The 26,618-nt window shown below is 37.6% G+C and overlaps 1 protein-coding gene across 1 annotated transcript in view; it reads left to right on the forward strand.

Moving 5' to 3' along the window:
• Nucleotides 1-24,445, forward strand: part of qars1 (glutaminyl-tRNA synthetase 1) — a 47,966-nt gene extending 23,521 nt beyond the window's left edge. Inside the window, exons 8-23 of the mRNA XM_051670151.1 lie at nt 1,974-2,045; nt 3,079-3,164; nt 3,306-3,392; nt 3,566-3,665; nt 4,669-4,747; nt 4,883-5,122; nt 5,225-5,317; nt 15,720-15,857; nt 16,161-16,248; nt 19,713-19,859; nt 19,989-20,090; nt 20,183-20,275; nt 22,048-22,175; nt 22,290-22,356; nt 23,938-24,063; nt 24,155-24,445. Of these exons, the coding sequence (XP_051526111.1) occupies nt 1,974-2,045; nt 3,079-3,164; nt 3,306-3,392; nt 3,566-3,665; nt 4,669-4,747; nt 4,883-5,122; nt 5,225-5,317; nt 15,720-15,857; nt 16,161-16,248; nt 19,713-19,859; nt 19,989-20,090; nt 20,183-20,275; nt 22,048-22,175; nt 22,290-22,356; nt 23,938-24,063; nt 24,155-24,205 (1,697 nt within the window). The 3' untranslated portion in view covers nt 24,206-24,445. The remainder of the gene's footprint in view (nt 1-1,973; nt 2,046-3,078; nt 3,165-3,305; nt 3,393-3,565; nt 3,666-4,668; nt 4,748-4,882; nt 5,123-5,224; nt 5,318-15,719; nt 15,858-16,160; nt 16,249-19,712; nt 19,860-19,988; nt 20,091-20,182; nt 20,276-22,047; nt 22,176-22,289; nt 22,357-23,937; nt 24,064-24,154) is intronic.
• The last annotated feature ends 2,173 nt before the right edge of the window (nt 24,446-26,618 follow it).

The raw sequence follows: 26,618 nt of genomic DNA on the forward strand, positions 1-26,618 counted from the left end.
ATTGTGGCTGCATTTCTCTTCTAGTGCCTTCGACACGATAGATCATGACATTCTCTTGAATAGAATTATGTTGGCATTAGTGGACTTACATTAGCATGGTCCTATTTATCAGACCGCTACCACTTTGTACGTGTAAACGAGGAATTTTCAAATCAAACAAAAGTATGGAGTGCCACAGGGATCAGTTTTAGGACCTCTGCTTTTCTCCTTATACATGCTTCCCCTGGGAGATATTATCAGGAATCATGGAATAAGTTTCCGCTGTTATGCCGACAATACCCAACTTTATATTTCTTCTAAACCCAACAAAAATTCACAATTCTCCAAATTAGCAGAGTGTATCAATCAAAGCAAAGATTGGATTGCCAGAAATGTCCTTATACTCAATTCCGACAAAACAGAGGTACTAATGATTGGACCAAAAACCTCTAAAAATAAGCTGCTAAAATATAATTTGACTTTCGATGGATGTACTGTTACGTCGCCTTCTACAGCAAAGACGACGACGTAAAGAACCAATCTGTCCTTTGAAAATTACATTTTCATTGTTTCTAGAACAGCATTTTTCCACCTGAGTAAGACTCATCTATTTAGCCAGGCATACATCTAATTTATCCTTCAACTCACAATAAGGCTGCTTTAGTAAGGTCTGCCAGAACCAGAAATATCCATCATGATCTAGAACTCTGCATAAAATTGAATGGCATCTACGCTAATGTAAATTTTTTTGTTTCCATGTCTCAACCTTGGGATTCATATCCTGAGGTTACCAGAGCCAGACAGATCTAGCTCGGTTCCTGCTTGGTGTCAGACTCCACTGCTACGTGTCGCTGAAAGATGACGACAAACTACAGCCTGTGCCAGCCAGACATCACTTCATTCTTCTGACTTCAGAGGATGAACTGATGCCAAATCAACTGTAAGACATGGGATACTTCATATGCCACTGCCTGAACTTTGGACTTAGGATGGACCCCACCGAACCTCACCGAAATGACCTGCAGGTTGAACTGCGATGCACCTCATTAACCTCTGCCTGCATTACTTTTGTCTATTGATGGACTACACTCTTGAAATGGATTGCATAGACTATCATTTAATTTCCAACAAAAGCCTTCATCAGCCAACTAGCAAAGGACAATGCATCGATGTGAACTGCAGTTAATCCAGGATGGACTTCAAAGACATTAGTCATTAATCTTAAAGAAAAAAAAAAACCTTGGACAATGGACCTTAATGCTTACTTAATTTACAAATTTAAAACCATGACTTGTACTGCAAATAAATAACTAATATTGGTATTATATTTATGTTGTTTAGCCAGAGGGGAACTGGCCCCCACAGTGAGCCTGGTTTCTCCTAAGGTTATTTTTTTCCATTAACCATCATCTTATGGAGTTTTGTGTTCCTTGCCACATTCGCCTTCAGCTTGCTCACAGGAGTTCTAAATACAATTATTATTTAATTATTTAATTTCTATACCCAATTTACAATCATATTTAATCAAACTACTCAATGATCACTCTAAGACTTTATAGATATTACAGTTTCATTTTTTGTTAATGCATGATTTCCTGTAAAGCTTCTTTGAAACGATATGTGTTGTGAAAAGTGCTATACAAAAAAAAAATGACTTGGCTTGACTTAAAAAGAAATTTTGATGTGAGCTGCTCGCCAAAAGCCAGTTTTTTGTTTTGTTTTGTTTTTTTAATAGAGAAGGAGCTCTGTAAAATGCAATTTGCTAAGGTGTCACCAGCAGCATACAAAGATACAAATTCTACATCATCACTAGCGATTTAGGATGGACTGCGTTTATATGAATTACACATGAACCCCAGACCACCTTTTCAAGTGGACTCAAGGGCGGTTCACTGCTGCACACCTGAGTTTGGAAAACCACTTTGAGTCAACACCAAATGCTGGTGAGAAAGCACCCTTACAGGCTTTTTTTCTTTTTTTGTGTTTCTGTGTAGGTGAAGGAAACACAGAGGTAAAGTCTTTGATGGAGCAGTTGAGAGGAGAAGCACTTAAGTTCCACAAGCCAGGTATATAGAGATATATATATATATATATATATATATATATATATATATATGTATATGTACTGTTGAAATCCATTCATTATCATTTTACAGGGGAAAAACTGACAGCTACAATGGTTTTGATTAAACTGTTGATGAAAATATGACGAGGAAAAAAAATACTGCAAGATATTATATATTATATATATATATAATAGCACTAAATGCTAGATATATATTTTTATTTACTGCATTTTAAAGGGAAAATATTTAGAACGATTTGACTTAAAACAAAATCCACAGTATGTTGTGAATTTTCCTGCTTGAGCTGAGAGAGCTGAATACCTGTACAATGAACTTTACGGGTTATTCTTTATAATTATTACCTCACTCAAATGCATCCTATAAGTGTGACATTAATTGGCTATATCCACAACATAAATGTCATATTACAACTTTCATCTGCACAGACGAAGTAAATTAGCTGGTGAACTTAAACTATGTGCGTAACTTGCATTGTGAATACTCTTGTTTCTTTAACAACATGCTACATGTAACGCTAAATCCTAAACTGTCTATACTTCAAGAAATTCACAACAGAGTAACTTTTAAAAAGTAGCTAATACTGGATTATATTCATTATATGCTATTATTTCAGATTTTCAGAACAGTTTTCTTATGTTGTTTTATCTTATATATTAAACCTATTCATCTTTAATACGTTTGATACATGTTTAAGTAATTGTAAGTAGTTTATACATTTTTCAAAATCGTTGAAAATTTGGTTAAAGTTTGGTCTGTTACAGTTTGATGCATGTTTTTGTCATTTTGCACATTATCAACCACAATTTTATTTTTGTCAACTAAAATTTTATGCAATTTTAGTCATAGTAAAATGTACTAAAATTAAAGGACATTTTCATCAAAAGATAAAAATCTGACAAATAGAAAACTGTGTAAAACATTACTTATCATCAGAAAAAAATAAGTTCCTAATTCCTGTTGCAAAATAGTTTTTTGTTTGCTTGTGTTTTTTTGTTTTTTTGTTTTCCCTAAGGGGAGAATTACAAGACTGAGGGTTATGTTATGACCCCCAACACAATGAATTTACTGAAGCAGCACTTGGAAATTACTGGAGGACAGGTACATTATATACTTTTTTGCCTGTGAGAGCAGATGACATGTGTCAAAGAAAATTTCTTTCAAGAAGATATGATCAAAGCCCAGAGTCTTACAGATAAGTGTTTGCCATAAAATTCCCATCTCTCCTCCATGTCATTGTAGGTGCGCACACGTTTCCCTCCTGAACCCAATGGGATTCTCCACATCGGTCACGCCAAAGCCATTAACTTCAACTTCGGATATGCCAAGGTACATCAAATCAAAAATCAAATCACTTTATTGTCACACAACCATATACACAAGTGCAATAGTGTGTGAAATTCTTGGGTGCAGTTCCGTACATTCAGGCACATACACACACAAACACATACTGCTAGTGTATGACAAATATTCATCTTCTGACATCCTGTGTTTCTGTGAAGGCCAATAATGGCATCTGCTTCTTGCGGTATGATGACACAAACCCTGAGAAAGAAGAAGAGAAATACTTCACTGCCATCAGCGACATGGTGCAGTGGCTCGGTAAGTCTTCAGAGGGCAGTGTAAAACACCCCATGTCATCAAAACTGCCATATTACATCCCACACATTAGAGTGGGAAAAAGTACAGGCGAGTAATTTAGAATTCAAAACATAGCCCATCTACTCTTTTCACTGTCAGCAGGAAACCGGATAAATCATAGCAATTAGGAAGTAGTCATTGCAAGACAACCAAGTGGATTAACTAGTACACATTTTATTCTTGTTTGAAGTGAGTAAAATGCTAGGTAAGAGCGTCAGTAATTTTAATTCACTGCTGAAATGGTAAAGATAAATATCAGTATGTATAAGTGTGTGTATACACTGCTATTATTGTATTTCTGTATCATTTTAATGTCTATAATGTAAAATAAACACATCATTAGGTTGGAAAGTATGCTTTGAGCAGCTGTTTCTGTGAACTGCATAGCAAGTCTGTCTCTCTCCGTGTCAGGACGAAAGCAGATCTTTGCAAATGTTCATTTCTGACCCTTGAAAATCCAGATCTTGACATTACTGTTTTTATGTGACTAAATAAAGGTACATTTGTAGTTTTTCAACATTATTTGTTCTTCAGACCATTGTTTTGTTGGTCAAGAATAATTAGATTCATACCATGTGACCCACATTTGGTTTTTGACCATTGAAAATGGGTAATGGATAGGCAAAATGGGTAATTAAACAATTTACTGATGGAGCCATATTAAGAGGTATAGGTCATATTTTAATTTTTGGGGGGTCATTTTGAACCCCCTTTACGAATTAATGGATTACTCTGTACATATTTGTATTCAGAAATATTCATCCAAGACATTTAATATTTTGGCTTTCATCATCTTTGTTTAACTTTCTTCAGAAAAATTATTTACAAAATATAATATACAAATTTCAGCCAGGGAGATTTCTAGAATATGGTTGATTTGACATGGAGTAACTCATTCTTCAAAGATTTATATTTGTGTCTTCAGTAGTTTACATTTGTTTCATCCTCTGTTTGATTCACTTAGGGTACAAGCCATACGCTGTCACGCATGCCTCTGATAACTTCCAGCGTCTCTACGATCTCGCTGTTGATCTCATTCGCAGGTGAGATTATACACACAATTCAAAACTAAATATGGAGTTCCTTTTCAAGTTAAGAATATTATTACTGAAAAACATGTTGACTCTGCTGAATGTGGCATAAATTATTTACTGTCCCTTATTTTGTTTTTGTGTCAGAGGTCACGCGTACGTGTGCCACCAGCGTGGAGAGGAGCTGAAGGGTCACAACGTCCTTCCCTCTCCCTGGAGAGATCGTCCTGTGGAGGAGTCTCTGCTGCTGTTCGAGCGCATGAGGAAGGGCGTGTTTGCAGAGGGGGAGGCCACGCTCCGGATGAAGCTGGTCATGGAGGATGGCAAAATGGACCCTGTGGCATACCGCATCAAATACACGCCACACCACAGGACAGGAGACACTTGGTAACACTTGATGTTCCTCACATGTATTTGTTTATTCAATGTTTTATTTATTTATTTATTTATTTTATGGAATGGTGTGCTAATTATGTATTCTGCACCTAGGTGTATCTACCCCACGTATGATTACACACACTGTCTGTGTGACTCCATTGAACACATCACACACTCGCTCTGCACCAAAGAATTTCAGGCCAGGTACTGCACTCAACAGTAATGAATTTTATTTTATGGTAAAACTTTCTTGAAGCCTGCAAATATATAGAGTATCTGCAATGCTTGTCATGTGGAGGGCAAAGCGGCGCTTAACGCATTGACGCTCCAATGCAAGTCATGTGGAAGCTGCTTTACAGTGACCAAAGGACATTATTGAAACTCAATATTAGTAAATATTAATTAGGCTATTATTTTAGTTTTTTCTGATAAAAGTCATGCTCAGCAGTTTAAATACTGTAGGAAAATTATAGATCTGCTTTGTTCTTATAATGCTAAAGCATTTTACTGAAGTCAGTAGATTTGTAGACAAGAAAATGTTAATATTTGTAAGGATGTTATTTAAACTCACCATTATCAGACTATTATTGTTGCTGTTTTGGAAGAAAAATCATGCTCAGCAGTTCACAAACTAAAAGAAAATTATAGATCTGCTTTGTTCTTATTATATTGTATCATTACAATTGCTGCAATTTGGTCCTGGTTATTATTTTAAAAAAAAAACAAATTCCCGGAAAACATGCTCTTGGACCAGTGATTGTCTCTCCTTTTCCACCCCTCATGATTCTCGGCATGGTTAGCTAAACATACTCATCCATGCTCAACTGTTCTGCTGGAATGGCTTTAGTATGTGTCGACTCACAATTGTCAATTTGCCAATGCCAAAGTATCTAAAGTGCTTTTAGTTGTTTCTAACTTGCTAAGTTTGCTAATATTTGGGTGAAGTTAAAGCTACACTATGTAACTTTTGGTCCTCTAGTGGTTGAAGCATAAAACACTTTACGTGAGTTGTGATTCGGCACTGCTCTTCTGGTGGATGAATCTCATGGTTTGAGGACTCGACTCGAGATATTTACCTGCAGAGTGGAGTCATGACATGCTATTTTCATGTTGATATGCTATTGGTTTAAACATTTGTAAATGATATATTACTTTGAGGAAGATAAACAACGCTCTTAATTATTATAGTATAGTTTAATATAATTAATCAAGTGTTTTATCCGCTACACAATGCACATAAATGTTTGTAATGTACTACACATATTCATTTTAGAGGTGAAACTTGTGAAATACCTTATATGAGTTAAATTCCTGACACTACATTTTTATGTTACAATCTACAGCCCAAGTGGACAAAGCTGGTGAGCCATAATACTACAAAAGTAGATCTATGCACGGCACACAATAAAACTCAAAATGAGGAATTCAATAATGATGAAATATACTTTATTAAAAATGAAAGTAACATGCAGAAATATTTAACATAACAATTACTGTAATAAATGTATAATCCTTTCTTTGGAAGTAAAGTTATAATAGAGAGATGGTTACACACTAAACAAATTAATATACATTGCTGTGCTATGAATGAGCATACATTTCAATAGGATCTACCTTGTACCTATAGTGGCTTTTAGATGTTTAAACAGACTAATGTGCTTAAAGAAAAAAAATTATACGTGTCAGCTTACTGATTTATTGCTCAAAATACTTGATTGGCTTACACATGCTTGCAACATTTTAGGAAAAAAAGCATTTAAATTTTTCTTCTAAAAATACAATGAAAAGTGACAACAACTTGTGCATTTCTGTGACAGAGGTAAAATAAATTAGAAAATAGCGGCACACACACACTTAGGGTATCACAAAACTGCAGCAATGTTATAAAATTCTCAGAAGTCATGAATATTAGTAACCATGTCACAGTAACTTCACTAAAAACAAAAGGCACTTATAAATGCATTGCGATCAGTACAGGAGTTGTAAATAATGTTCGATTCATTAAAGCATGAGCTTCAACAACCCTACCAGAAAACATATCTGAGCATTTAAAGCAGGTAAACAACTTCACCAAATATTTACAAATCCATTAGAAAAGTAAATTCACACCTCACCTGTCTTGACTCCTAAAGCCGTGACTGACTCTTCGTTCTGATTTTACGGACATGACGTAAACAGGCAAGGGCAAATGACGTATGCTAGCGATTTCGCACCAAATCCGACCCGACAGCGCTAAATAAAAATCTTTCTTGTAGGCTTTCCGTACAGGGGTATTCCAATTAAAGTTCCAAGAGGTCCGGTCTCTACGTTTCCTTCCCAGCAAAGGTCTGGATAAAAATACATAGCTTACATGGTGTCAGTAGTAATATGGCTATGAAATTATATAATATATATTTTTGAATAGTTTTTATAACTAAAAAAGCAATAGTACTTTGTAAAAAAAATAAAGCATAAAGAGTGAAAATAGATAAAAGATCAACAGTTCGTTTTGAAGCTGAATGACAGCAGTCCAGTTTTTGTGTTTAAATATTTGTACATTCAGAGTATATTTGAATGGGACATAGGAGGCATTTTGACTGGAAAAAAAAATACTGTATACGGGTATCCCTTGAGAGAAAATTTGTAAAAATGTAAAAGTCTGAATGGACCATTTTTATATTTTCCTTAAAGTGAGAATCTACTAACTAACAAACAAACAAACAATTTAAATAACAGTGAATCATTAAAATACTGTTTGCTTAATTTAAGTAGAAATAGGCTTTCCTTGCCACCAATGCCATGATGGCATCTCTGATTAATTTTCACAAAATTAGAAGAAAAAAAATTGTTTGTTTATTATGAAAGGCTTGTAACATGCTGATTAATGAAGTTAAATTTAGACTGAAAAAAAAAACGTTAGTCTATAGGCACTACGTTGAACCGTCTGAATCACATATCAGACAGATGAAGATAGTTTCGCTTTGCTTCCTTTTTGTTATCTGCATTGTGTTTAAGCGAAAGATGCCAGTATCTGTAGCACTGTCTCCGCTACTATTGTTAAAATAATCTCGCCTGCAATTATGTACAGTAAATCAGTCTTTATGCGGAGCTTCATATAGCGAGGGAGAGAGTCGATGCGCGGAGAGCGGGAATAAAGCGTGTTCAGCGTTAGGGAATAAGCACTTAGCACTGGATGCGCCTTATTCCAGCTCTAGAAAGAAATATTTCTCTCTAGTGCTGAACGTGCCATTCCCGCTCTGTGTACATATACACGTATGCTTACACAATCACTTAGCCAGTGTCAGATAACTAGCACAAAGATTTAGATCTCGGTCCGGATTGAATTGTTCTTCGGTCTGGATCCACATATCGATTACCCCTGCCATAGTGAATCGGGGTAAGACAAGGACAGGGTTTTGAAGCACTCACTCAGTAATGAACTTTTGTTAATGGTAACCAAAAAATTTGTACAAAGTGCAGCTTTAATAAAAGTTAATAAAAAATAGTGTATGTTTAGTGTATCTTCATGATTTGTTGATGGTTTAAATAGTATAGTTGCCTACATTTATTTTTCTACACACAATTTTATATAGTGTTATGGAAAAGTATTTGCCCTCATCCTGATTTCTTCTGCTTTTGTGTATATCTCATACTAAATTGTTTCAAAAATTATAACAAAATCTAACAGAAAACAAAGGTAATCTGAGTAAACACAAAATACAGTTTTTAAATGATAGTGTTATTTATTGAAGCAAAAAAGTTATCCAATACCAACTGGACCTGTGTGAACAAGTATTTGCCCTTGGTTACTAAATCCCCAAATTTATGAAACTGCATTCATAATAGGGTTCAGTTGGACTAGACACACCCAGCCCTGATTACTGCCAGCCCTGTTCAATCAAATCCACACCTAAATAGAACATTTTCAGCAGCATGAATTTGGCTAAAAGGTCTCACCCAGTAGCACACTATGCCAAGGTCAAAAGAAGGAAAAAAGTGATTAAAATACATCAGTCTGGGAAGGGTTACAAAGCTATTTCAAAGGCTCTGTGATTCCAAAGAAACACAGTGAGAGCCATTATCTCCAAATGGAGAAAACTGGGCACAGTAGTGAACCTTCCCAGAAGTGGCCAACCTTCCAAAATTCCTCCAAGAGCACAGCAACAACTCATCCAGGAAGTCACAAAAAAGGCAAGGACAACATCCAAGGAACTGCAGACCTCTCTCGCATCAATAATCACTGTTCATGACTCCATTATCAGAAAGACACTGGGCAAAAATGGCATCCATGGAAGAGTGGCGAGGCTAAAACCACTGCTAACCCAGAAGAACATTAAAGCTCATCTGAATTTTTCCAAAACACACCTTGATGATCCTCAAACCTTTTGAGAGAATGTTCTGTGGACTGATGAGTCGAAAGTGGAACTGTTTGGAAGACAGGAGTCCTGTTACATCTGGTGTAAATCAAACACAGAATTCCACAAAAAGAACATCATACCTTCGGTCAAGCATGGTGGTGGTAGCTTGATGGTGTGGGGGTGCTTTGCTGCTTCAAGGCCAGGGGACTTGCAATAATTGAGGGAAACATGAATTCTGCTCTCTATCAGAAAATCTTAAAGGAGAACGTCCGGTCATTGGTCCATGAGTTGAAGCTCAAGCGCAACTGGATTATGCAGCAAGACAATGATCCAAAGCATAGGAGTAAGTCCACATCTGAATGGCTCAAAAGAAGCAAAATTAAAGTTTTGTAGTGGTCCTGACTTGAACCCGATTGAGATGGTCTGGCAGGACCTTAAACGGGCAGTTCATGCTCAAAAACCCTCCAATGTGGCTGAACTAAAGCAATTCTGCAAAGAAGAGTGGGCCAAAATTCCACCACAGCGTTGTGTAAGACTGATCGCCAGTTATTGGAAGTGTTTGGTTGCAGTTGTTGCTGCTAAAGGTGGCACAACCAACTATTAAGTTTAAGGGGGCAGTTAGTTTTTCACGTGAGTGATGTAGTTGTTGGATAATATTTTTGCTTAAACAAAAAAAAAAAAAAAAAATATATATATATATATATATATATATATATGTATTTGAAAACTGTATTTTGTGTTTACTCAGGTTGCCTTTGATTTATGTTATATCTCATTTGAAGATCTAAAACAATTTAGTATGAAAAATACACAAAAACAGAAGAAATCAGGATAGGGGCAAATACTTTTCCACAGCACTGTATAAAAACTATTTGCATATAATACTTGGAATATATATACAGGGCTCGACAATAAGGACTGTCCGATGGCTCGGGGCCAGTGTGAGAAAGATTCGGGCCAGTTGCTAGAACTGTCACTTGCCCGATCGGGCCAGTGCTGCGTTTATAACATTAGTGCAAGCAAACAACAAGTGAGAGAGCACAAAAATTACACTGAGCGAACAAAGTCTTCGAACCGAGGAGCGAGCGTAAGTATATTTGTCTCACAAAGACGCACAAATACATAATATACTGGATGCGCCAAGGCACAGTCGTGTGCACGCACAAGATCGTGCAGACACCGAGCGCACTCTCCTAGCACTGTCCTCGCTCTTTTCCAAGTGTCTTAGCAGCAGCTATTACCAATGTGTAGAAAATAGCAGGAAAAAACCCCACTTAATGAATTTCGTAGTGGGATTTAACGTCTTGTGCAACATTTTAAGTATCCCTGCACATTCCGTGTTCACAGTGTGCAAAATCCCCACAATTTTCTTTTTTACATGTTGGTGAAAATTAGTAATCCACACATTGGAACACAAGAAATCAACAGTTTCTTTCTATAGGACTGAAAATCCATGTCTCGCCGTGCATATGTCTCATCATCATCTCTCTCCGTGCAGCGTAGACTGTTTAACATGCATGCGCTCTCGTAAAGGGACAGAGCGCTAGTTTTACTCCCACTGTAAAAAAAAAAAAAAAAAAACACATTTTCCCTCATTAATTCGCCTTTAGAGATGAAGTGCCGAATAAGATGTAATAAACTTTGTTAAACCCCAGTTATACACGTGTCTGGAAATCATGAGCTGCTCAATATCCAGAATGTAAGTATACATTTAATTAGGTAATGTTTCAAAACGTAAACATTAATTCGACATAATGCCGTTTGATATGACAAGAAGCAAGATCACTATGGCTATTAGGCTATTATTATCAGAGCTGTTCAGCTGCAGGGTGAAGATGAATATTTGAATCAGTCTACTTCATATCATCCTCATAAAACACCTGTTACATGTCTAATTTCTGGACCATATAGGTATTTTTGTTTTTGTTCTTTGTGTATCAGTCAGTTTTGGTCTTGTTTGGGTTGTCTGATTTCATGTTATTTACACATTGTTAATTCACAGTTTAGGCCTAATATCTACCTACCGTATATTACACATCACAACCGATTTAGTAGCAAGTCTGTTCTCTCAGCCAATAATCAGATCTTTAACTCAGTGAATAATCTTTGATCCTTCTTGTGAAAACACTACACATGGGCAAAAGTTGCATGACAGCATGACTAAACGGGTGACCGAAAACCCATCATCTCCTCCACAAAACTCTTGGCTTAAAAACACGTGTAAATGGCAGGACGGCTGAGGTTAATATGATGTATTTATGAATTTATATCTGTAAAGCACATATATGGGATTACATAAGGCATAAATCATATCTTGCAAATTATAAATGTGATTCAGTTTTGGGGGACATTCTATTTTTTTTATCCCCTTTTTCTCCCCAATTTGGAATGCCCAATTCCACTCTAAGTCCTCGTGGTGGTGTAGTGACTCACCTCAATCTGGGTGGCAGAGGACGAATTTCAGTTGCTTCCGCGTCTGAGACCATCAATCCGTGCATCTTATCATGTGGCTTGTTGAGCGTTACTGCGGAGATGTAGAGCATGTGGAGGCCCACGCTATTCTCCACGGCATCGACGCACAACTCTCAACATGCCCCACCGAGAGTAAGAACCACACATTATAGCGACCACAAGGAGGTTACCCCATGTGACTCTCCCCTCCCTAGCAACCGGACCAATTTGGTTGCTTAGGAGACCTGGCTGGAGTCACTCAGCATGCCCTGGATTCGAACTCGCGACTCCAGGGGTGGTAGTCAGCGTCTTTACTCACTGAGCTACCCAGTGAGGACATTGTATTAAAAACATAAGATATGTAAAAAATATTTATCTGCAGACATATTTTTCATTTTTGTGTTGGGGCCAGTGAAAATTTTGGCAGGGCCAGTAAAAATCTGAAGCACTGCCTCAACTGGGCCAATAGAAAAAATTCTTAGCGTTGAGCCCTGTGTGTATATATACAGTTGTGCTCAAAAGTTTGCATACCCTGGCAGAAATTGTGAAATTTTGGCATTGCTTTTGAAAATATGACTGATCATGTCTTTTATTTAAGGATAGTGATCATATGAAGCCATTTATTATCACATAGTTGTTTGGCTCCTTTTTAAATCATAATGATAACAGAAATCACCCAAATGGCCCTGATCAAAAGTTTACCTACCCTTGAATGTTTGGCCTTGTTACAGACACACAAGGTGACACACACAGGTTTAAATGGCAATTAAAGGTTAATTTCCCACACCTGTGGCTTTTTAAATTGCAATTAGTGTCTGTGTATAAATAGTCAATGAGTTTGTTAGCTCTCACGTGGATGCACTGAGCAGACTAGATACTGAGCCATGGGGAGCAGAAAAGAACTGTCAAAAGACCTGCGTAACAAGGTAATGGAACTTTATAAAGTTGAAAAAGGATATAAAAAGATATCCAAAGCCTTGAAAATGCCAGTCAGTACTGTTCAATCACTTATTAAGAAGTGGAAAATTCAGGGATCTCTTGATACCAAGCCAAGGTCAGGTAGACCAAGAAAGATTTCAGCCACAACTGCCAGAAGAATTGTTCGGGATACAAAGAAAAACCCACAGGTAACCTCAGGAGAAATACAGGCTGCTCTGGAAAAAGACGGTGTGGTTGTTTCAAGGAGCACAATATGACGACACTTGAACAAAAATGAGCTGCATAGTTGAGTTGCCAGAAAGAAGCCTTTACTGCACCAATGCCACAGAAAAAGCCCGGTATACAATATACAATATGGGGGGGTGTGAGCTCTAAAGGCACGGGAGTCTTGTGAAAGTTGATGGCAAGATGAATGTAGCATGTTATCAGAAAATACTGCCAGACAATTTGCATTCTTCTGCAGGAAAGCTGCGCATGGGATGCTCTTGAACTTTCCAGCATGACAATGACCCTAAGCACAAGGCCAAGTTGACCCTCCAGTGATTACAGCAGAAAAAGGTGAAGGTTCTGGCTTGGTCATCACAGTCTCCTGACATTAATATCATCGAGCCACTCTGGGGAGATCTCAAACGTGCGGTTCATGCAAGACGACCAAAGACTTTGCATGACCTGGAGGCATTTTGCCAAGATGAATGGGCAGCTATACCACCTGCAAGAATTTGGGGCCTCATAAACAACTATTACAAAAGACTGCACGCTGTCATTGATGCTAAAGGGGGCAATACACAGTATTAAGAACTAAGGGTATGCAGACATTTGAACAGGGGTCATTTAATTTTTTTCTTTGTTTTCATGTTTTGTTTTATGATTGTGCCATTCTGTTATAACCTACAGTTGAATATGAATCCCATAAGAAATAAAAGAAGTGTGTTTTGCCTGCTCACTGATATTTTCTTTAAAAATGGTACATACACTATATTGCCAAAAGTATTCGCTCATCTGCCTTTAGACGCATATGAACTTAAGTGACATCCCATTCTTAATCCATAGGGTTTAATATGACGTCGGCCCACCCTTTGCAGCTATAACAGCTTCAACTCTTCTGGGAAGGCTTTCCACAAGGTTTAGGAGTGTGTTTATGGGACTTTTTGACCATTCTTCCAGAAGCGCATTTGTGAGGTCAGACACTGATGTTGGACGAGAAGGCCTGGCTCGCAGTCTTCGCTCTAATTCATCCCAAAGGTGCTCTATCGGGTTGAGGTCAGGACTCTGTGCAGGCCAGTCAAGTTCTTCCACACCAAACTCGCTCATCCATGTCTTTATGGACCTTGCTTTGTGCACTGGTGCGCAGTCATGTTGGAACAGGAAGGGGCCATCCCCAAACTGTTCCCACAATGTTGGGAGCATGGAATTGTCCAAAATCTCTTGGTATGCTGAAGCATTCAGAGTTCCTTTCACTGGAAGCCCAGCTCCTGAAAAACAACCCCACACCATAATCCCCCCTCCACCAAACTTCACAGTTGGCACAATGCAGTCAGACAAGTACCGTTCTCCTGGCAACCACCAAACCCAGACTCGTCCATCAGATTGCCAGATGGAGAAGCGTGATTCGTCACTCCAGAGAACGCGTCTCCACTGCTCTAGAGTCCAGTGGCGGCGTGCTTTACACCACTGCATCCGACGCTTTGCATTGCACTTGGTGATGTATGGCTTGGATGCAGCTGCTCGGCCATGGAAACCCATTCCATGCAGCTCTCTACGCACTGTTCTTGAGCTAATCTGAAGGCCACATGAACTTTGGAGGTCTGTAGCGATTGACTCTGCAGAAAGTTGGCGACCTCTGCGCACTAAGCCCCTCAGCATCCGCTGACCCCGCTCTGTCATTTTACATTACCTACCACTTCGTGGCTGAGTTGCTGTCATTCCCGATCGCTTCCACTTTGTTATAATACCACTGACAGTTGACTGTGGAATATTTAGTAGCGAGGAAATTTCACAACTGGACTTGTTGCACAGGTGGCATACTATCACAGTACCACGCTGGAATTCACTGAGCTCCTGAGAGCGGCCCATTCTTTCACAAATGTTTGTAGAAGCAGTCTGCATGCCTAGGTGCTTCATTTTATACACCTGTGGCAATGGAAGTGATTGGAACACCTGAATTCAATTATTTGGATGGGTGAGCGAATACTTTTGGCAATATAGTGTATATTACCAATTCTCCAAGGGTATGCAAACTTTTGCACACAACTGTATATGTGTGCGTGTGTCTATATATATATATATATATATATATATATATATATATATATATATATATATATATATATATCAATCAATAACTATCCTTTATAGCTAGTATGGGACCTTTCTGTGTGTTTGTGTCCAGGGGCATACACAAGCCCTCAGCAAATAATGGTAGACCTTGCGTTCTTCTCGACATGGTCTGTGTCTTTCCTGTGTATTAGCAGAGTAAAAACCAGGGGGAAAAAGCAGTCCTAAAAACTGTCATATGTGGTCATGCTCCATGCTCGCCGTCGGCAACAGACGGATCTGTTACGTGCATTTTCGTGGTTTCACTGTACCACAGAAAAAGAAACCGTAACCGCGCCAACTGGCCTAGATTGGCTCATTTTTGCGACGAGAACTGTTCGGCCCGATGATGGAAAAGCAGCTATTTATTTTAATTCTACCCTCCAAAGTAAATTTTCAGTATCATTTTGGTACTTATATTTATGAGAACAACACGTACTGTAGCTGCATATTCACTCAATTCCAAGAAGGCTCTTATTATTACAATCAAAAATGTCTCTCCTTGTGCACACATGTATTTTTGAGGCACAGAGTGTGTACTACATTCATGTCTTTCTCTCTGTCAGGCGGTCTTCATATTTCTGGCTATGTAATGCTCTGGATGTGTACTGCCCCGTGCAGTGGGAATACGGCAGACTGAACCTCACCTACACTGTCGTCTCCAAGAGGAAGATCATCAAACTGGTGGAAACAGGAATTGTTAGGTAACACACTGATGTTTAACCCTGTAAAGCCTGACATACTGTATGAAAGAATTGTCCGAAAATTCGAATTTTTTGACGATAAACAGTTTTTAGTACCATTAGTCAAAATATAGAAAGAAATCGTAAAATCAAATTTTTTTATGTATCATATTTGATACATTAGGCTTTAAAGGTCATTAACACTGCACTCATATTTATATGGAATGATCATAGACAAGTTTGTTTTGGTTTATTGTTGTAACTTGGTCTTTGGATGTAATGTTTAGATATTGTCATCTGTTTATGTGTCACGTGTTTGTTCAGAGATTGGGATGATCCACGACTCTTCACGCTTACTGCTCTCAGGAGGCGTGGCTTTCCTCAACAAGCTATCAACAATTTTTGTGCCAGAGTAAGAAAAACATTTTTGCTGCTGTACCATAAATCTTCTGTTTGTAAATTATCTCTGTTACGACTGGCTAGTATGTTGCTGTAGTTCACATGGTCATTCATCAGGATGGGCCAAGTTGCTGAATACTGAACAGAGCTCATGGTTATCACAAGACCTTTCGACTTTTAATCATGTGCAGGACATTATATACACTCAACAGCCACTTTATTAGGTACACCTTTGCACCTACTTATTTATGCGATTAATCAGCCAATCATGTGGCAGCAGTGCAATGTATAAAATCATGCAGATGCTGGTCAGGAGCTTCAGTTAATGTTCACATCAACCATCAGAATGGGGAAAAAAGTTGATCTCTATGATTTCGTCTGTGGCATGATTGTTGGTGCAATACGGGTTGGTTTGAGTATTTCTATAACTGCAGATTTCCTGGGATTTTTACATACAACAGTCTCTGAGTGTTTAGAGCAGGGATCGGCAATCTTTTTGACAAGGAGTGCCATTTTTTTATTTTCCTGGTCAATGGCTGTGCATGTTTGAGTTCACTTTTGAAAATGTTTCTATTTTGGATTTTTCTCCCCAATTTGGAATGCCCAATTTCCAACGCGCTCTAAGTCCTTGTGGTGGCATAGTGCGAATCTCAGTTGCCTCCACGTCTGAGACCGTCAATCCGTGCATCTTATCACGTGGCTAGTGCGTGTGGAGGCTTCACGCTATTCTCCACGGCATTCATGCACAACTCACCACGCGCCCCATCGAGAGCGAGAACCACATTATAGCGACCAAGAGGAGGTTAAACCCATGTGACTCTATCCTCCCTAACAACCGGGCCAATTTGGTTGCTTAGGAGACCTGGCTGGCCAGCATGCCCTGGATTCGAACTCACGACTCCAGGGGTGGTAGTCAAGCATCTTTACTCACTGAGCTACCCAGGCTGCCAATTTTGCATTTTTCAAATGTAATCATTTATTTTTTATTACAAATGTTATTATCAGCATATCAATTTTAGTGAAAAATTTGTGCAAAACCCAGTGATTATGATATAACCATGATCCTGCATGTGAATTTTCACAGAGCATCTTGTGAAAGTGCTTTAATTAAAAGAAACACTGTCATTTTGTACAAAATGAGTAAACACAGTTAATGTCACAAATTTGCTTATTTTATTACTGATCACAAAATTGTGTGGAATCTTAACATTTCTTATATTATGTCATACATTTGACTAAATCACGCAGAGCTGAGTCACTAGCACGCAAGCAACAGCGAGCGAGGAGCAGGCTGTTTTATTAGGGCCCGAGCACCGATGGTGCGAGGACCCTATTGTTCTAGGCGTTCATAGTTTTTTTCCCAAATGAATCGCATTTTTGAGGGCCTAAACATACTCAAACTCATGAAACTTTGCACACATCTCAAAAGTGGGGAAAATTTACATCTGATACTGGTTTTAGAATTAATTTTGGCAAAATGGCTCGATAGTGCCACCTACAAAATTTCAACGAAGCAGCCCTCACGCCACGTTTCACCTACACGTAAGAAAATCGGTAGGCATATGTAACATGTCAACACGTACAAAAAAGTCTCTTAGAACCATATCCTAAACCCAACAGGAAGTCAACCATTGTGATTTTTCTCTTCAATTTTTGCTCAGTTTTTGCCATTTCCAGGCCTCATACTTTAACGAACTCCTCCTAGAGATTAAATCAGATCAACATCATATTCAGTCAGTCTAATCTAAAGGCCTTGGCGATGCTAAATTGCGAGCTTTTGTGTTTTCTTTGAATGGCGTGTCCGTGGCGGCCTGACAAATTTGAAAAAGTTTCACCATGAAAAAGGAAGTTGTTATAACTCAAATACAAAATGTCCAATCTGAGGTATTCATGTAAACACAGAGAGTGATGTCTAAAGTGAACGTAAACAGCAGAGAAAAAAGCAGATTTGTATTAAAATGTCAGACATGTAAGTATAAATAGAAGCTATTAGACTTGCTGCTGTCTAGTGTGTCATAATAATAATCAAACAACCAGAACAAGAAGACGAGAAAAACACTCACTGCTCTTGACTGGGTAACTTTAGTAGCTTTAAAAAGTATTAATGTATTATAATCATACAGTGAAGGCCAGTAGTAGTTTTATGTTGCATTTCATTCTGAATGTTTACTTGAAGACTGCTGTTAAAAACTTTAAAGCTGTTAAAAAAAGCACTGAATTTTCTTAATTTGTATTTTTTGTTTTATTTTTAATCGTTTTAATTTCTATTCATTGCTGTTTTTATTGTTATTTTATTACTGACTGTTTACTAGTCTTGAATAATTACTTAAGAACTTGAAACCATTCTTCCATAATTAACATATTAGTTAGTGTTATTATTTGTTGTGGTTTTGAAGCTGGTATTGAGAATCGTCAAATTTCACTATCGAGTACAGAAATTTTGGTATTGTGATAATGTATAGCATTTATTGTACATGGTAGATCTTGCTGCAATAACATGATGAAAAAGTAGATCTCATTCCATAGTGTGAACACCCCTGCTGTAAATGATGGTGATGGTGGCTTTCCTTTATTTGACTACCATGCATAAAATAAATAATTATCATATGATAATAGCCTCCTCCCCTACCCAGTGTAGTTTGCATTTCAAGTTCATGGAAACCCATTGTTAAAAAGGTTTTTTGTTAGTTTTTTTGTTGTTTTTTTAAAGTTCGATAAATGCATGATGTTTCCGAAGTCAATGAGTAATCGTGTTAAATAATCGTGATCTCAATATTAACAGATATCAATAAACTGGAGAGAAATTAAAGTTATCTAAAAAGGCTTTCTTACTACTGTAGTTACAATCATTTTACAGTTATCTGAAATTAACATTGCCACTAATGAAAATGACAGATATAAAAAAATTAGCATTTTCACTAGCTGTTATCAGGAATGGGTATTTGCACTAGTAACAGTGTACAGTAAAAATTGTTTTTTTTTTTTTTTACTAGTAAGTAGTGCATTTCTAATGTGAAATTAATTTCAATAGAAATTGTAGATATCTGTAATTGCATTTTGAAAAGGATTGAATGACAGATCAATGTAAAATTCTACAAGTGAAAATACAGTAAAAGATATGTAAAAATACAGCTTTTACTAGTGGAAATTCCATATTTGATATGAAGATAAGATTGTGTATTTCTGTAATGACAAAAAAAATGTATGTCAAGAAGTTTTTACTAGTTCAAGATTTAGCATTTTTCACTAGTAGTAATTTCATTCCTGATGTAATGAATAAGCATTTTTTGAAGATTTCTGTACAATCCGTTTTTGCAGCTTTGTTTATAAATGTTCTGGGTTGACTGAAAGTTTTTTATCACAAAAGAGCCAGTCAAATCCTGTTTTCCATTACATGACCCCTTTTAAAGTAATATAAAAGTATGGTCATTTTTTGGAGACACTACTCAACCGTTGATGTCTGTTGTTCTGCTGTAGGTGGGTGTGACTGTTGCCCAGACAACAATGGAGCCGCACCTGCTGGAGGCGTGTGTTAGAGAGGTGCTTAACGACATCGCACCTCGCGCTATGGCCGTGCTCGAGCCCCTCAAAGTCACCATCATCAATCTGCCTGCCAACGCACAGGTACACACATGCATAAGTGCATGAGCTTTTCTTACAGTGGGGGTTTAAAGACTGACATGTATACTGATGCAGCTGAAGTGAATGAGAAAACATGCTAACGTCTGTTGTTTGGGTCTGTTTCCTTTGCAGAAAGAAGTTCGAGTCCCAGACTTCCCTGCTAATGAGGCCAAGGGCAGCCATGTGATTCCCTTCTCCAAAACCATCTTTATTGAGCAGAGTGATTTCAGGGCGGTATGTGTGAGATTTTTGAGACACATTGATACCCTTTTAGGTCGGCATGCTTAAAACGGTCATTTTTGCTGTTGTGTGTGTGTTTGCTTTAGGTGATGGAGAAGGGCTATAAGCGTCTGACTCCAGATCAGCCGGTGGGTTTGAGACATGCAGGATACGTCATCACTGTACAGAGAGTTATCAAGGTGAAATAACAAAGACTCAATTCAAAATCAGTGTATGCTCACTTTGTATTCAGCAAGTATTGGCCATTTTGTTGGTTTTATATAGACACCAAGGTTATCAACTGACTAACAATGTAATTGAATTAATTACATATGCTGATTAAATTAATCGTAAATAGTTGCACACATCAATATTTGTTTAAAAAAGTCCCCAAAATGAAAATAATTCAAAGACATTACATTATAGTAGTAGACTGGGGGTGTATGGCAAGCCAAATTGACTTTTAATCATGTGCAGGATATTAATTATAGATATTGGCAATTCAAATTTAATTAGTTGAAATGCTAATTCTTGATAGCAGGAATAGAATTACTTCTAGTGAAAATGATTGTCTTTGATATCAGTTACATTTACATTACATTTGCACTAGTAAAATTTTTAATTAATCAAAAGTGACATCATTACTCACAGAAAACACATTCTTGAATCTATCATGAATGGAATTTCGACTTGTAAAAACTGTAGTACTTGATTAAAATGTGTAACTGCATTTTCACTAGTAGAATTTAAAAATGATCTGTCATTCACTCCTGTTCAAAAAGCAGTTACAGATATCCATAATTCATTTCTTTGTAATGAATTAATCCATAATTAATGCACTTTTTATAAGTAAAAATTATTCTTCAATAATTAAAAAATATATCAATAATTACATTGTTACTACTGCAAATATCAACAATTGAATTACAACTAGTAAAACATCTGACATCTGTAAATGTATTTCAACATGTTTTAGATTTCAGTTATCGGAAATGGATTTTAGATCAGATCATTAAATTGGAGAATAATTAAAGATAACTAAAAATCATGACAGATATGTGAAATTTACATTACCACTAGTGAAAACCAAATTATAGATATCAAGTCAAATTTATTTGTGTAGCGCTTTTCACAACAGGCATTGTTTCAAAGTAGCTGTACATAAAATTATGATATAACAGAAAATTAATGAATATAATGCCAATATTAGTTATTTATGTTTAGATTTGTTTAAAATTGGTAAACTAAGTGTTGTGGGTCAGTAATTAAAATGATTTTATATGAACTATAAGTTTTAGTGTTAAAGTCCTTGAAGTCATCCCGAATTAACTGAGGAAATACATGTAGATGCATTGCCCTTTGATTTTGGCCGATGAAGGCTTTTGTTAGTGGTTAATTCATTTTCTATGTAGTTTAAGAGAGTGTTGTCCCTGCTTTGACCAAGTTGATATAGGTATCATTCAGTGAGGAGCATCGCAGTCTGGCTGGAAGCTTATGGCAGGTAATTTTGGTGATCTCCATTTTGAGCCCATGCTTCAGACAGTAGCTCATGAAGAATTCCATGTGTCTGAGTTTGCATCAGTTCATCCTCTTTGAAGTCTGTCTTAGTAGACTGAAGTGAAGTTTGGCTGGCACCTACTGCAGTTGGTCATTGTCACTCAGCAGTCATTGTCACTCAGCGACACAGTGGGAATCGGATATCAGGCAGGACCGGAGATGTTTAGACAGGGAAAGAAACAGAATAAAATGAGCATAGATGCCATTCAATTTAAGGCAGCGTTAAAAAATATGAGAAGTGTTTTCTGTTCTGGCAGACCTAACTAAAGCAGCATAGCTATGAACTGAGGGATAAATTAAAAAATTATATAAATTTTTAAAAAAAGCGCTACATAAGTGTAACGTTCATTTATTCATTCATTCAGTTAGTAAGTACTTGCTGGACCACTTGACATTATTGTTTCTCTTCTGTCAGGATGGCAGTGGTAAAGTGATCGAGTTGGAAGTGACTTGTGCCAGCTCTGACTCCGTGGAGAAACCCAAAGCTTTCATTCACTGGGTGAGCGAGCCGCTGCAGTGTGAAGTGCGCCTGTATGAACGCCTGTAAGTCTCCATCAGCACTGACACAAAAAGAGTTTGTCACTTTTAATAATATTTTATGATGTCATTTTGGGTGTTTTGTTGTCACATTTCTGTAATACATTTTTTTGCCTGCAGCTTCCTCCATAAAAACCCAGAGGACCCAGCTGAAGTTCCCGCTGGCTTCCTGAGTGACATTAACCCTGTAAGTAGATACATCATTAAATATAATAATGGCCTGTATTTATGACTTGGGTCCCTCAAGCCACATCTCTACATTAGGGGCAAGTTGGGCTAAGCCCCGCCAGAGGTGGTGCTGTTGTGCAAATTGCATGGCATCATACATTTATTTTAAGAAATAATATATTTTCCGCAACTTAAACGTGTTTTATGTCCATTATACAAGAAAAAAGTATATATTCTTTTGAGAAATTCTATTATTAAGGTATGTTGCATAAATCCATTTAATCATTCTCATTTGCTATGCGTGGGGCTAGCCCTGCATCCTTAATGTTAATCTACGAAGATCTGGGAACATCATGCGCATGTGCTACGAACGTTCAACGATGGCCTGAGGGGCTAGTTTGCCTTTGCCCCAGAGCCAGTCAAAAGCTTTGATCAAATATATGTCAAGCTGTTGACATGTGCCTCGGAAGTTACCGGGTGCAGAGTAGACCTGCGTAATGAACTTCACTGGTAAGTTTTAAAAGCTAATATTTTTCTAATGTGCTGCTGGTTGGATTAGTTAAAGTCCACCATTCATCATTTCAATGAATTGTATGCCATTGTGTTGAGGTGTTGTTGGTGCATTGGTTTGTAATAGATTACAATGACTGCAGAATATTGGGAGTCTGTCATTTTGATTAGATTTGTTATGCTGTTCATTTGAGCTAGTGAGATAATATTCACACCCTTTGATTTTCCTATTTGTGGTTTACTTTCACAGTCACTTGAGCTTTTTGACATTGGTGTGCACATCTTAGTTGTGTTTTGTGCTGAGATTAAATCATTAGGGATGTTTGGTGGCATCATGTTCAGTGGTTGCGCTAGAAAAAAGTATTTATTCATCACTCTCTGTAAAATTTCTGTCATGATTTATTTTTATCAGTTACTTGTTTACATTTTATAAGTACTAGGGCATTGAGGGACGTAGCATCCATTATAATGGCACATGTATGACAGTAGATAGGCTTTTATGATAGATTTTTTGACTCCCCACGTTTGAGTACGGTGAAACCAATGAGTTCTAGTGTGAAACTTCTACCTGTCAAACAACCGGTGTGCTAAAACTAGGTTTTTAAGCTTTTACTTGGGTTAAAGTGCATACACACATGCACAAGTTCACAGATCTTCATAGTCCCTGATGTGAACAAAGTGTAACATAAGAAGCACATCTGTGAAGCTCCATTAACCCGGTTACTCTACTAAAATAACAGGGAATAAACAGGGCATATGCACAGTGGGAATGTGAGGGACAAGTCAAAACTGATGCACTAGGTTTCTGGTTACTTTTTTATCTGTCAAAATGATGGACAGAATTTGGGATTATTCGTCAATGTTTCAAAGATCGGTCAAATAATTGATTTTTAAGTGATTGTTTGTGCCCCACACTAAATAATGACCCTGAGACGCCACTGGTCCCAACTAAACCAAAACATGCAACTGCAAAAAAAATGGCTGTATTTGTAGTGACACAAAATATCTTTATCAATTATAACATTATGAACGATTTGTTGAAAAGCATCCACAATCTTATGTCACTCTTTTCTCTTGTTTTCTTCTCTAGAATTCCATAGCAGTGATTGAAAGTGCCTTAGTGGATCGTTCAGTGAGCACGGCCAAAGTGTTTGACAAGTTTCAGTTTGAGCGAGTGGGCTATTTCTCAGTGGACCCTGACAGCACTGCTGAAAAGGTATGTCCACAAACCAAATAATTTAAACAGGCTTTTGCATACAAACCACTGTTTTCATTGTGCTTCATCTTTGTCGATGTTTCCTCCTCAGCTGGTTTTCAATAGGACTGTTACACTCAAGGAGGACCCAGGAAAGATCTGATGGGGCCGCATGACTGAAGCTGGACTGTAATAGCCAATAAACAGACATCAGTCTTTATGTTTGCTCAATCATGCATATCACAAAGTAATTTTCAATAAAAATACACAAACCTGGGAATTCAGTGGTCTATCCATACTATAAAAGCCCTTTTAAACTGTAAGCACTGAGCTGTTTTGTAAAACCTTTTCATGCTGCAGGGTTTTGTTGTCTGGCAATGACATAAAGAACTATTTAAGTAAACCTTGCTTCTGATGTTTGTATAGATGCAGAAGTGCATGAATATGAGAACGGCTTTTATATAGATTGTAGTAAAACAGACATTTTACATAAAGTTAATTGCAAAATAGTTGAACCTTACAATGGGGGTTTGGAGCAGCTATAGGTTTAGGAGAATTCCAGCAACTAAAAGTAGCTTGTAATAGAAAAACTAAATTGTTAGTGCAAAAGCTGGGTTTCCATATGCCTATTTGTATGTGAATTTGGGGATATTGCATAAAAAGTGCAGGATGGAAACATCACCCATGTGCACCATGCGACATGCGCATAAAAACTTGTCTGTTCGCTTGAGGTGAATATATATATATGCCAGATGGACTGGTTTTAGTATTTCTGTAACTGCTGATCTCCTGGGATATTCACACACAACATTCTTTAGAATTTACTCAGAATGGTGCCAAAAACAAAAACCATCCAGTGAGGGGCAGTTATGCGGACAGAAACGCCTTGTTGATGAGAGAGGTCAACAGAGAATGGCCAGACTGGTTCGAACTGGCTAAGTCTACAGTAACTCATATAACCGCTCTGTACAATTGTGGTGAGAAGAATATAATCTCAGAATGCTATTCTGAGAAGCGGGTTGGCGCTGTTTGGTGGCACAAGGGGGACCTACGCAATATTAGGCAGGTGGTTTTAATGTTGTTGCTGATCGGTGTATATATACAGAGTTGCAATCAAAATTATTCAACCCCCCTGACCAGCACTATGTTTCGATAATGTGAATTAAAACACATCAACTAAAACCTCAGTAAACAGTCAAAGTAAGTTTTTAATACACATTTGAGTGATTTTGAGAACAAAGAGTTCAGTTTACCCACATTTTAAAATAGAAAATAACTAATTCTCTCCACAAATGTCATGTAAAAAATATTCAACCCCTAAAGACAATCATTTGTTGAGCATCCTTTACCCTTAATAACATCAAATAAATGTTTCAGGTATGTGTTCTCAGGCTTTGGACACCTCTCTATTGGAATTTTTACACATTTCTCATGAGCAAAAGCTTCCAGCTCATTGACATCCTTTGGTTTCTGTGCTGCCACTGCTTCCTTGAAATCCCAACAAAGATTTTCAATGGGATTTTAATGATGGACTAAAAGGGCCATTCAAGGGCATTCCACTACCCATCCCTGAACCAGATTTTGGACAACTTGGATGTATCCTTGGTGTTATTGTCTTACTGGAAAGTCCAGTGATCACCAAGCTTTAATTTACACACTAAGCAGGGGCGGACTGGGAAGAAAATTCGGCCCGGGATTTTACATAGAAACTGGTCCAAAAGTTGTGGAGGAGGGGGGTGACTTTTCTGCATATCACTGCCCGCTTCCGCATATTGCGGCACCGTTTTGTGGTGCGTTCTGCATAACGCGGCCGGCCCACCGGGAAAAGTCCCGGTTCTCCCAATGGCCAGTCCGCCACTGCACTGAAGGCATCACATTTTTGCCAAAATGGCCTGATACCTGAAAGAATCCATGATGTCAGTCACCTAGTCAGGATAGCTATTTCCTGAAGCTGCAAAACACCCCCATAACAGGACTGACCCACCTCCATGCTTGACCATGGGGATGGTGTTGTTCCTGTCATCACCTTTCTTACTCCAGACGTACTGCTTACCCATGTGTCTAAAACGTATTTTCAGTTTGGTGTCATACGTCCATAAAACCTTTCAGGACTCCACAGGTCTTTCCATATTCCTTCTTGAATATTCAAGTCAACATTTCCCTTGGTGAAGTTTTGCTTTCTTCCACACCCAAGAAGTTTGCTGTTGTATCATATTTTTTAAATGTATGAATGGCGCTTCCAAATTTGTCTATTGGAATTTGAAGTGCCTTGGAAATGTACTTTTAGCCATGGTCTTTCTTGTGTAATGAAATAACCTCCTCTATTAGCTTTTGTGACAGCTTATTTTTAATTGCATTTTTTGCATATAAATACATTTTTGCTTACGACATTACACAAATGTTAAAACTTAAGTGCCATTTTGAATTTTTTGAAAAACATACTTTTTGGAACTCCTAAGCCATTAGTCCGATCAGCACGACATTTGGTATACATCATCTACAGACCCTCCTGACAGAAAATCATCAAAATCATTTTTATATGTCAAATCGTTCCGAAGATATTAACAATACAATTC

This window comes from Myxocyprinus asiaticus, chromosome 33, assembly GCF_019703515.2.
Source record: "Myxocyprinus asiaticus isolate MX2 ecotype Aquarium Trade chromosome 33, UBuf_Myxa_2, whole genome shotgun sequence".
NCBI lineage: Eukaryota > Metazoa > Chordata > Actinopteri > Cypriniformes > Catostomidae > Myxocyprinus > Myxocyprinus asiaticus.